General features: G+C 39.7%; 1 protein-coding gene across 1 annotated transcript in view; it reads left to right on the forward strand.

The window, feature by feature from the left end:
* Positions 1-423: 423 nt before the first annotated feature.
* The window catches only part of LOC103727563 (murinoglobulin-1), a gene marked incomplete at its 5' end in the record, with an annotated part of 56,380 nt that continues 43,667 nt past the window's right edge, over positions 424-13,136 (forward strand). Inside the window, 5 exons of the mRNA XM_029559854.1 lie at positions 424-441; positions 8,697-8,717; positions 9,010-9,178; positions 9,561-9,645; positions 11,468-11,588. Of these exons, the coding sequence (XP_029415714.1) occupies positions 424-441; positions 8,697-8,717; positions 9,010-9,178; positions 9,561-9,645; positions 11,468-11,588 (414 nt within the window). The remainder of the gene's footprint in view (positions 442-8,696; positions 8,718-9,009; positions 9,179-9,560; positions 9,646-11,467; positions 11,589-13,136) is intronic.

Raw genomic sequence — 13,136 nt, forward strand, 5'->3', positions numbered from 1 at the left:
CGTCCTGTGTTATCCCTAGGGTGTTCTCATTGTACTCCTCTACAGGGCTGTTGGTACTTAAGGATATATTATTTGGGTTTCTCATGTTATTAGTTTTTCACTGTGACTTTGACATGTGGATTTCTTTTGTAGTTTCTGATTCTTGTATGAGACCCAAGCCTTTCTTTGTTAGGTTAAGTCTGCTTCTTTTTGTAAATTTTGTGTGCCTTTGTGGTTTACTTCTTAGGCATGAAAAGCTGGTTGGTCTAGGCTTCGGGTTCTCTCTTCTGATTTTATTTTGGAGGGGCCAAATTGATTTCCTCTTCCTGCTCAGGAGTTCCCACAGAGGCCCAAGTTGGAAGAGAATCAGATGCTCTCAGGTTTTCTCCTAAGGACTGGATCCGTCCAGGAAAGCTGCTGACCCCAGGAAGCTGGGGGGCTGGGCCACCCAGAGATGCAAAGGTAGGTGAGGACTGGATGTGGCCTAAGGGCTCCTGAGGAGTTGAGGAAGGAATTGGGTTGGTCTGGCTGCAAAGGATCAGGAAGCGGTGGGGTGTCTGGCCTAAGAGGTCAGTCCAGAGGTCTGGGGTGCCAAGACAAGAAATATGCCTGTGCCCCTGCTAGGAGGAGAAATGAGGTGGGGAACCACTCACATTTTTTATAACATAATTTTCCTTGCTGGATTTGTAGGCTAAGACCTTCAGGATGATATTAAGGAAGTATACTTAGGAATTTGATAGAAATTTTGCTTAGATCAAATGTCAATTGATACTTTTTACAGTCTATTAAGTAAACAGGCATCTCTTCTCTTCCTTTGTGATCTTTTAAATTCAAACTGTGAAAGTTATTTCCACAAAAGACTACTGTTTCTACCCTCTTCTTTCAAAGATGCAAAGGAGGAACATGAAATGGTGTAAACAAGTAAGCAGTATTTAAAAGTGTAATGGATGATATTTGGAAGACATGACACTTAAAAAGAGTGGAATAGAAAAGTCCTCTGTTCTAAAGTGCTAATTAATTCATAAGTTGAGAGATGAAGCACACAATGAGAAATCATAGAAAAACAGATGAAGGCCTGGCATTCTGGAAGCCAATAGAAACCCTGTTTCCTGGAGCAGCAAGTGCCCAGCTGCCTCCAGCACTGCCCTCAGGTCAGGGTGAGAATGGAGGAGTGACAGTGGTTGCAGCAGGGGAAGGTGAGGGGATGTCCCTCCAACATGTTCAGTGGAGAGTAAGGTCGAAGGCAGGTTGCTGGAATCACACAAGAAAATAAGAAAGAAATGAAAACAAGAGATAAGAAGCATTCTTAGAGTCGCTCTTACAAGGAACAACACAAGGGTTAGAAAGGTGCAAATGTGGAATCAGGAGATACTATTCTTTTCCCATTTTTCCTTGTTCTTACTTCTTTGACAATTTCATACAGGTGTATATTAAATTTTAGCAATTTTCGTTCTTATTATTCATTCTCCCGTACTCTAGCACTGAAAACCTTATTCTTTCCAAGAAGTTCTGTCTTTTGTGTGTGTCACTGAGTTTGATTAGGGTTGCTTACATTAGCATGTGTGGGAGTTTATTTATTGAAGCATGAGCTGCTTTTCAGTTTCACTGAAGAAAATGACAATCTCTTCTCCACCAATCACTAACTTCCCACAGTCCCTCAGGGAGGGGTCTCAGCATCTCCCAGATCCATGGTGAAATGTTGATGGGGCCCAGCTTGTTCAGGTCTTGTGCAGATAACCACAGCTGTGATGAATTCATGAGTGCATGGGCTGTCATGTCCAGAAGAGATCTTTGTGTGGCATACCTCCTTATCCTCTGGCTCTTATGTTCTTTCCACCACCTCTTCTGTGATATTCCCTGAGCCTTTAAGAGTTGGATATAATGTCTTTTTGTGGGTTGAGCACTCTACTATCATTCAGACTTGTCAATTTGCCTAATTATGACTCTCTATATTAACTACCGCCCAAAGTTATCAGAAGCTTCTATAACAAAGAGTGAAAGCTGCACCAACCCATGGTTATAACAAGAGTTTTAAAAGGCAGTTTAACCTTTTACTCAGCAGAACAGTATTAGCAGATTATTCTGACAGGCCTAAAGTCTCGCTGGCCATGGGCTCTTGACCAGGTTTACAGTGCCATGCTTGGGTTGTCTCTTGTGCAGTAGGCCTCAAGTCCAGTGAGAAAGTACTTGGTTATCACCATCATGTCACTATTGCACCAGTTGGCATGTCTTCCCTGGCAGGTCAATATTGTATGTGCAAGATTCACAGCTAGGTAACACTGCTGTGAACCTTGCTCCCAAAGCATCCTGCATGGCATCTTCCAGCACCATGGAAGTAGACGTTTCCATCTCAGTTCCAGCTTGCTCTCTGTGTTCTGTATTCAGCAACAGAGTCTCATCATCAAGTTCTGGCTCTGATTTCCTTCTTGATATTTTTCCAGGACCCATTCATCATTCATAGCATGTTGATCAGTATAAAGTGGCCCTTTTTATTTCTTCTGACTAGATTTTGTTTGAAGTATGTTTTGTCGTATAATTAGAAAAACAGTACTTATCTGTGTCCTCGTTCTATTTGCTTGAAATACTGTTTCTCTGTCTTTTCACTCTCAGGTAATGTCTTTTATATATTATAGTTAGGTCAGTGTGGGAAGTGGAGATGGAGATGGTGATGGTAGTGAGGTGTGGAACCCACACCTCAAGAATGTGAAGGGCATGGAAACTCCCACCACACCTTCAAAGAGGGCTTCTATGGGGAAATTCTCTATGTGGCTGTTATTGGATATCTCAGACCAGAACAAAACTTTCTCTTTTTTCTTTCGGTCTTTTTGAGACAGGGTCTCCCTGTAGACCCAGCTGGCCTGTAACTCACTATGTAGATCAGACTGGCCTTAAATTCACAGAGATTTACCTGCCTCTGTCTCCTGAGTGATAGGATTAAAGGTATAAGCCACCACACCTGGCCAAGAACTTTGTTTTTTAAGAGTCACTTATTTCAGTGATTCGAGGTGATATTGAAGAAGCTAAAAGAAAATACTAGATTTATTAGAACATTAGAAACCCCCAAAAATGACTATTTCTTCCAAATTTTTAAAGGCAAAATTATGAATGACCATCGATGAAAAATTACCTTATTTATTCCTTCACTGTTTCCTAATATTTTCCTGTTCATAACTGCAGTCTCATCCTGGCTGCATTTTAGTCAAACATTCTTCTGTGGCTGTGACTTAGTTTAAACAATATGAAGTAATCACCCTATTATGCCCTGTTAAATTAAACCCATTGTGCTGTAGTACTAAAAAGGATTCATGTAAAAATCAAGGTTCTTTTACGTAATACGCTGATTAAAATAAATCAGTAGGAAGATAATAAGTGTCTTAGAGTGGAAATTAAATGTACATAAATATGCGGGAAATCAAGTCACTGGTGGGCCTGAGAACTGCAGTTTTCATGGTAAAGGGAAGGACAGGTTATATGTGTGGAAAGCCCACACTGCTCAACAGAAGCTTTAACGCGAAGTGTGTCAACACAGAACTCACCTGAACATGAAAATCCAGACTGGATTTTTGATATTTTGAGCACTAACACTTCTTACAGACATGAGCTTCTATGAGCTTTGTCTCTCTCATTTCCCTGTGAGGTCAGTTCATTGTAGTGTATCTCTCTCTGTGTGTTTGCGAAGCATTACATCAATTTGAAGTGGCCTAGGTTGCCCCCTCCTACCAGGGCTTTGTTTGTTTCTGCACAGTACTGAACATTTCATTTAATCCAGGCAAGTGCTCTATCCTGAACTATATTCCCATTCCTTTTCCATCTTTTATTATATAAATATGTCATTTTGTGTTGTTACTAAGCCTTTGTAAAGAACAAATAGCCTTGTTCTTTAACATTTTACTTTGGTTGAGTTTTTCCTTTAAATGATTGATATTATTCCCATTTGGAATGTTCTACAACTGTGCACTTCACAGACTGCATCTGTCTGTCCACTCTGTTCCATCCCTGTATGAGCAGTTGGATGCACATCTGCACTGCATTCTTAGGAAAAACAAAACAACAAACTTTATCTACAGGTTTTCTCAGGATTGAAGTGGACATATTCCATTCATTTGTATATGCCAAATCTTTAAAAATCTTTTAAAGATCTTTCTTTCTTCTTTCTTTCTTTCTTTCTTTCTTTCTTTCTTTCTTTCTTTCTTTCTTTTTCTTTCATGTATATGAGTGTATTGCCTGCATGTATGTAAACGAGCTTGTGTTGTTCAGTGCCCTCAGAGGTCAGAAGAGGGCGTCGGATCCCCTGGAACTGGAGTTATGGATGGTTCTTAGCTGCCATGTGAGTGTGAGGAATTGAACCTGAGTCCTCTACAAGAGCAATCAATGATCTTAAACTCTGAGTCATTTCTCCAGCCCCTGTTTATACCATTTTCTTAAAGATAAAATGGTTGTTTTCCCCTTAGGGAAATTATTTAATAGCTAATTAAACTACAAAGTAGAAAGATTTTTTTTTAGAGTGGTCCTATGTTCTAGAGCAAGTCTAAGCCTGTGTAGCCCTGTATAATAAGTATAATTTATTACTAATATAAAGAGTACTTGTATCTTGAGAAATATTGAAAGTTATAGTCAAATAATCTTTAAACATTGCAGTTTTCCTCTTACTATAACTTTGGCTGCTGTGTTCTTTTGTTTATATTGGCAGAAAGTTAAAATTATGGATAGGAAATTGGATTACAGATTGCTTTGTGGTCATGGAACACATTAAAGCATTGTTCACTTTATAGCAACAGAGTTGCTGATGGGGAGGCACTGCCTGGTGGGAGGGTAGGCATAGAAGATCATTTTAAAGATACACATTATGTATCATATGTATGTATTTATGTGTGGTGGAGATGGAACCCAGGGCCTTATGAATGCTAGGCAATTGCTATAGCACGGAGCTACATTCCTAGTTTTGAAAATATAATCATTAATGCTGTAACTCTCATACTCAAAAGAAGCTGCAGTTATCAAGGATTTATGAAGCAGAGTTAAAAACACACATAGCCAGTATAAAAACAGATTTGTGTATTTCAGTCTGAATAGCTTGCTGCTGATTGCGTTCTCAGTGTATGAAAGTTCATCGATGTTGTCACCTTACATTTTATTACACAACCATTGCTTTTAGAAATGTATGTGTATAGTTTAAGGGTTAGTTAATCTAGACTTCAAAAACTGTGCTTTTTATGTATTCTAAGAAATTATAGTACCATTTTGACTAGTCGGCATATTTTTAGGCCTGAAAATAAATTTTGACTGCATGAAAATAAAATAGTGTAGATGCCCACAGAGGCCAGAGAAATTTGATCCCCATGGAGCTGGAGTTAGCAGAGGTTCTCAGCCACATGATGTGGATGCTGGAAACCCAACTCAGGTCTTCTGGAGCATTGCATGCTCACAACCACTGAGCTCTCTCCAGCCCCAGCTTTGAATTAATTTTTGATACTTGCTTGATATCCTCCCCAATTTAGGTCACTTAGAGAACTATTAATCATTTACATTGTTTTTAGTTTATTAGTCTTAGGATTGCAATTACAATGATCTCGTAAGATTTTAAATGAAAAGTGTGGGCTCCAGAGTCAGACATCTGTGGGTCTCTCCCTCCCCTTGTGGGCCATTGGCCACCAACCCATGAGAACAAAGGGAGCAGAAGCAACAAACAAGGTCAGGAGGGCCAGTGAGCACTGACAGAAAAGACCTTCCGGGGAGGCAGATTCAGTGATACAGCTCCATTTATTCAGTGGGGGTCAGGGAAAAATACAGTGTGGAGGCAGCAGCCAAAGCTTCAGCTGATAGGTGCTCATAGTATGCTTTATTTACATGTGGTAGGGGGATCCTATCATCTGGCTATAGGCCAATGCCTCATTATCATATAGAAAAAACCTGGGGGCAGTTTTATTGTAGGTAACTATGCCCAAGGTCATGTTCCAAATAAGGTCAGGCATCCGTGCTTGGAGGCACTTTCCAGGTAAGTCAGGCAGAGAACAGGAGGCTCCCCGCTGAGAAAGGGAGTCCTTCCATATAGCGCTGAGCTCCTTAGAGCTATCCGGACATGGTGGACTGCAACCTTAGCAGCAGGGTCCCCCAACAGGCATCTTGATATTATAGCCTTTTTCTATCATCTTCAACCTGTGCTGTTTTGGTCAACTTTCTCAACACTCTGATGCCTCATTTCTGCTATTTATAAAATTGTGGTATTAGTACTCATCTGATTTTAGTGAAGAATACACATGTTTAAGACTGTGATAATGGGGCCTGGAGAGATGGCTCAGTGGTTAAAAGCGCTGGCTGCCCTTTCAGAGGACCCAGGTTCAGTTCCCAGCACCTACATGGCAGCTAACAACTGTCTGTAACTCCAGTTCCAAGGGGATCCGACACCCTCTTCTGACCTCCAAGGGCCTTACACAACATGGTGCACTTACATACATGCAGGCAATACACTCATACACAAAAAATAATAAACAATAAGTAAAATATTTTTTAAAAAAAGAATGTGACAACAGGGTAGCAAGATGACTCAGTCAGTAAATGCATGCCATACAGGCATGAGGACCTGAGATTTATTTTCCAACAGCCATGACTTTACGGTTTTTATTGTTGTTTGTTTTGAGACTCACTAAATTTTATGAGGATCATCTGTGGAACCAAAGGTTTGGAACTATCTACAGGAGCGAAGAGGGCTCCTCAGTGGGCACACAATGGAAGAAAATATATGACCCTCACCAGAATCTATCAGAGACCAATAATTCATCAGGGAAGGGTAGGATCTGGTAAGCTTCTCCCAGATCTATGAATGACTGTTGGCATGCCCAGTCTTGTGTACATCTGTTTCAGGCAGTCACAGATGCTGTGAGGTCATGAATGTATTGACTGTGCCATGCCCAAGCTACAGAATTTCACAGCAGACACCCACAGAGCATCATCTGGTTCTTTCATTCTTTCCACTCCCTCTTCTGTGATGTTCCCTGAGTTTTAGAAGGAGTGCTATAAATGTCCTGCTTGGGGCTGAGCAGCCAGTTATTACTTATTCTCAATACCTTGAGCAGCCGTGCATCTCTGCATTCACCACTGTTCACTGCAAAGAGAGGTTTCTCTGGTCAAAGGTAGCTGTAGCATTTGTCTATGAGTACAAACATACGTACCTATTTAGAAGGTAGATTGGTACCATGACAATTTAGCTAAACAACAACTGAATTAAGTTCACTGCTAGGGCCTAAGACCTCCTCAGTCATGGGTTTTGAATGAGTTTGCAGAACAGACCTACATCCAACCGGAGCGCTGTTGATTACCCCCATAACAGTTGTGTCACTATTGCACCAGTGGGCACATCTTGCCTGGCATTTAGGTATATAGATCATAGGATTTACAGTTGGATGTCTTCTTTCCTATAGCAGCCAATAACCCACCTTCTGGCACTGTGAAAATTATTCAGCAGGGAGTAATCTTCCAGCTAATTTCCAGCTTGATTTCTTTATGCTTTACAGCTAAGGTATTGCTGTCTTTCATAATAGAGTTACAGGGAAGAATTGAAAAGAATGACAAGAGCCTGTTTTGTTGTAGGACTCTAGGGCCTCCTTGACCAACAACTCATAAGGAGGTATTTTACACCTGGAACTAGGGTATCTGGAGTATTGGCTTTCAGGAACATTATCTACAAATGCAGAATATCTCCCTCACTTTTCTCTCTCTTTTTGTAATATATTTTTAATTGGCTTATAAATTAGTAAGTTTCCATATAGTTTTTTTCATACACCCTTAGTTTTTCGTTAACCCTCCATCCTCCCCTCTCATATCTCCCATCCCTACCTGAGTAAAATTTCATGGTGTATATGTACCACATTTTCATTGTCATTATATATATTTCAGTAGCCATGACTAAAAGTTCCTTAGACTTGGCAAAAAAAGAAAAGCCTCTTGTACAGTGATTTCTTGCTTCCTTCTCAACTACTAGAAATGTCTGTGTTTTCTTTCAGCATATCCAATTTTACCCCTTTGTTGGCTGTCTCTACTGTGTAGGCCTCATCTGGTGAATCACAGAAATAGCATTTCTTTGTCTGTAAAATGTCTGAAAGGGTAGCCCTTGCCTTAGGAGTTTTTTTGAAGCAAGATCAGCTATTGAGCCATTTCTTCTTATGTCTGTAGGGTGAGAGTTGTGCACCAATTTCTCTGCTGTAGTAAGCTCAGAAGCTGTATACTGAATACCCACAGTAATCTCTTTGTAGCCACACTCATTAAATGTGCAATGGGAAGTAGATAGCTTGTGTAGGATAAACATGCATTCTTGCTTGCCCAGGAAAACCAGAAGCTATAAATGTCGAATGGATATGTTTATAAGTAGTCACCCCATTTCATATTAAAATTATTCCTGGTTTGAGCAATAAATTGTATAATGGCCATTCTCTAATGGCTCAGGATGGGTCTCACGGCATATCAGAGAGACCTTATTCATAAAGCTTAGGAAATTTCTCAATATTTTTTATCAGTGTGGTTTGTATTGCCCAGCCAGTTCTAGAACTTACATTTAGAATCCTCTTTGGTGATCAGTTGGGTTGCAGTTGAATTCATTATTTGAATATTAAGCTCATCAATTCCTGGCTGAAATGTCCATAGTAAGGCTTATTCTTTAAATAGACTGAATTTGCTATATATGTAAGAGTTATAAACTAACATTATTTTCTCTTTTGTTTCAGTTTCCTCTGCTTTACATTGAGGTAAGTAACATAAAGCATTTCATATTCAAAATAACTCAAGTCAGTGAAAAGAAATTGGCTTTGGAATGCTAAAACATATACTATAGAAGGACACACTGTGAATCAGAAACTTTCCCACATTCCAGGCAACTGAGTCGTTAGAGCCCGCACTACCTCTATTTCTCCTAGCCCAAGAAAAATAATAGCAAGCTCTCAAATGCTTCCATCACTCATACAGCGGTCTTCTCAAATGTGGCATTGAACTTGAGTCTTTATTTACGTGGAAAGTTTACAACCCATCTCACATATTCAGGATCCGAAAACGAATCGCATTATGCAATGGCAGGATATCAACACAGAGCATGGGCTTAAGCAACTGTCCTTCAGCCTGTCATCAGAGCCCATTCAGGGCTCCTACAAGATAGTGATACTAAAACAATCGGGAGAGAAGACGGAACACTCCTTCACTGTGGAGGAATTTGGTATGGATCGGGAAAATTGGAAGTGCAGTGGGGGGTTGTAAGCTTCTGGTTGCTCCATTATGAATGCCATAGAACAAATGGAGTCTCTGGGGGTGAGGCTGGGCTTCATCTAACTCTGGTCAGGACCATCCGTCTAGCAGCACAGAACTTCAGGAAAGTTCAGGAATTTTCAGAAGCAAGTTATTTTCCCCAACTTAGATATTTTTTAATTTAAGTGGAGGTCTCTGTGATCTGTGAGGTCTGAAATAACCCATGACCATTCAATTTTTTTTAACGTTTGGTGAACTACACTGATAATATGAAGTCACCATTTCTGGGTACAGTGGATCATTTAGGCCACTGGAAGTCACATCTATTGCGTTTCTCTTCTCTCTCCCAATAGTGCTCCCCAAATTTGAAGTACAAGTAAAGGTTCCAAAGGTCATCACTACAGAGGATGAAAAAATGAATGTGATTGTGTGTGGAAAGTGAGTTGTTTGTTTTTAATTCTTTTATTCATAAAAAATGTAGTTTAACACTAAAGACGCCTGTGATAATGTCTCACTGCTGGACCATAAAATATGTACAAATACCTGAGGCCTATGTATGTTCTCCCTCCTCTAGAATGTTCTTCCTACTGCATGCATTTATTTTTATGTCCCTGTCCTAGTTTGGCATAAACACCGTGACCAAATGCAATTTGAGGAGGAAAGGGTTTATTTCAGTTTACTGCTTACAGTTCATCATTGCAGGAAGTCAGGGCAGGAACTCAAAGAGGAGTAGAAGCAGGAACCAGAGAGGAAAGCTGCTAACTGCCTTGTTCCCTCTGGCTTGCTCAGCTGTCTTTCTTATAAAGGAAGGCCAGGGGTGGCACTGCCCACAGTGGGCTTGGCTCTCCTCCAGGAGTTAGCAATCAAGAAAATGCTCCACAGACATACTCACCAGCCAATCTGATGGATGCAGTTCCTCATTTGCGATCCCCTCTCCCCAGGTATGTCTAGGTTTGTGTCAAGTTGGCAGAAACCAACCAGCACATCCCCTTTATAATTACCTCCCTGCATCTATTATTGTTTGATCACTCACTGTATAAGTTGGTGATATAAAGAAACGAACTACATTAATTCTGATGACACCAGTGATGAAATCAATTGTTTGATGCAGGAATGAATTCCTGCCTTTGGAAATAGGCAAGCACATGATAAGACCCACTGATTGACCCATGTAAAGAGAACTCAGGTACTAAATATGGTGTTTGCTGTCCTGTTATGGTATCACAGAAAGAGCACAGACCTGAGTTCAGTCTTGTTCCAAGTCCAGCTACATTCACCCAAGTTTATTACTTCAAGCATATTACTTTTCTACTTTGACTTTTCATTGTTGTTTCTGACAAAGATCTTATACTAAATCAATTAAAATTTCTATTAAAATCTATGATCACAGTAATTCAAAACTGCACTAGAGGAAGGAATTTTCACATGTGTCTAAATCGAATGGAAGAGGCACATCTCAGCTCACATTTTGATTGTCACTACAATAAATAGCCAGAGAAGAATAAATGAAAGAACTGAAAAAGAAACGAAAGGAAAAAGGCAAGCAACTGAGAACTGTTACCAGGAATATTTCTCAGTCCATTTTATTATGCTTCCAATTAATCTCAGCTCTATTATTTGCCAGCTAAGAGTCACAACTGACTTAGTCAGTCTAATTTTCAGAACTACAAAAAGAATAAAATCATGTCTCCCACAAGGTTATTAAAATGGCTAAATTACTTAATATATGTACTTAGAAAAGTGTCATTAGTATGAATGGCCCGTATTTGCTGTTATCGTGTGTATTAGTCACTTTTCTGTTGCTGTGGTAGAAACACTGACCAAGCAATTTATAGACCAAAGAGTTTATTTGCACTTACAGTTCCAGGGGAATTACAGTCCATCATGGCAGGGAGGCATGGTGGCTGGGGGTGGCTGGAGCAGGAGCAGGAGAAGCTAAGCTCTCACATTAGCACACAGGCACAGGAAACAAGAGAGCATCTGGAGATCTGGCAAGGCTTAAGGACTCTCTAAGCCCACCCCCAGTGACATGCTTCCTCCAGGATAGCCACACCTTCTAAAACCTCCTAAAACAGCACCATCACCTGGGGACACAATGACCAAACACTTGGAGCTTATGGGGGACATTTTCATTCAAACCATCACATCATGAAACTACAGAGTGTACTGTGACAGATTGGGACTGTGGAATATGGGTGGGAAGAAAGTGAAACTCTTCTTTGGGAAAACCCTTGGTCTCTGTGAACTTCTTTGGTGATAGGTATACCTATGGGAAGCCTGTTCCAGGGCATGTGAAGATATGCATATGCCGTAGATATCATCATTTTCTACATGGCTTTGAAAAAGTGTTAGAGGATGGCTGTAAGGAAGACAGCTATCAGGTGAGTGAAAACTGCTCAGAGACTTTTTTGGAGCAATTAACAGAAATACAGAAAGAAAAGCTGGGAGAAAAGGCATACTCAGATATGGAATGAGGATAGTCCAGGACCTTGGGGAATAGCTCAGTGACAGAGCACTAGCCAGGCATGTGTACAGTCCCCAGTACTCTCCCCATCAAAAAGAGTGATAGTCCTATGAAATACTGTTATTAAGGTAGATTTCCATAACTTTGTAGCTAAACTTGTCAGCAAAATGTTAATCACAAATAGAAATGTGGTGGTCATTTTATTTTTAGTGTATATTTATTGTACAAAGTGACAGGTTTATGACATGTGCACACACGAGTACCATGTATGTGACTATATTCAGCTCCCCCACTATCATCTCTACTTCTTTATTCCCCACTCTAGTTGTCCTTCTCGTCTTCTTAGTCCCCCCATGACTTTCATATCTTATATATCATTTTGAATGGTCAGCTTTAATTGGCATATATAAAATATAAATGGGCTTTGTTATAATACATTCATAGATGTGTATCGTGTACTTGATCATATTCACCCTCTACTGCCCAACATCCTCTCTCCATTCCTCCTCCTGTAAGACTCTGCCTAAGTAGACCAACTTCTACTTTATTGTCTTTTTTGTTCTACTCACACCTATGACAGAAAATATGTAATGTGTGTCTCCATATTTCACTTAATATAATGAGCTCTATTTCCATATATTTTCTTGTCCATTTTTCACCAGTTGATAGACTCCCTTTCTTTCCAAATTACATAAACAAATGACAAGTGTGGCTATGAATGCATGTCTTGGTGTTTGGATGTAGATTCCTTTGAATACATTCCTGGTAGTGTGATAGCTTGGTCACAAGGTGCTCCTATTTTAATTTTCCGAGGAATCTCTATAATGATTTGTATAGTGGCTGCATTAATTTATGTTCATATTCACAGTGTATACAAGGGTTTTTCCCTCACTACCTCACCAACATTTAGTGTTTGCATTTATTTATTTATTTGTTTGTTTGTTTGTTTGTTTGAGATAGAGGCTCACTATGTAGCCCTGACCAACCTGGAATTAACTATACTGACCAGAGTGGTCTCAAACTCACAAAGATTTGCCTCCTGAGCACTGAGATTAAAGACATGTACCAGAACAATCAGCTAATGTCTGCCTTTTTATAGTAGTTATTCTGCCAGGGGTGAGAAGGAACTCAATATAATTTTGGTTTGAACTTGTCTGTGTCTAAAGATGTTAAATATTTTTTCATGTATTTTTAGGCATTTTTTTTCTTCATTTGCAAACTATCTCTTCAAATCATATAATTTGACCAATCCATGGATTGGATTATTATTTTATTGGTACTGAATGCTTTATGTTTTTTAAATTTTTTTTGAGAAATTCATACATGAATATTGTCTTTGCATGATTTCCATTTCTCCAAGTCTCCTACCAAATCTTCCCATGTCCCCCAACTACCCCTCAATTTCTTGTCCTCTTCTTTCAACACAATAATAAATGTAAACCAAATCAAATTTGGGTTTTTTTGC

This window comes from Nannospalax galili, unplaced genomic scaffold (assembly GCF_000622305.1).
Source record: "Nannospalax galili isolate Female #2095 unplaced genomic scaffold, S.galili_v1.0 scaffold589, whole genome shotgun sequence".
Classification (NCBI taxonomy): domain Eukaryota; kingdom Metazoa; phylum Chordata; class Mammalia; order Rodentia; family Spalacidae; genus Nannospalax; species Nannospalax galili.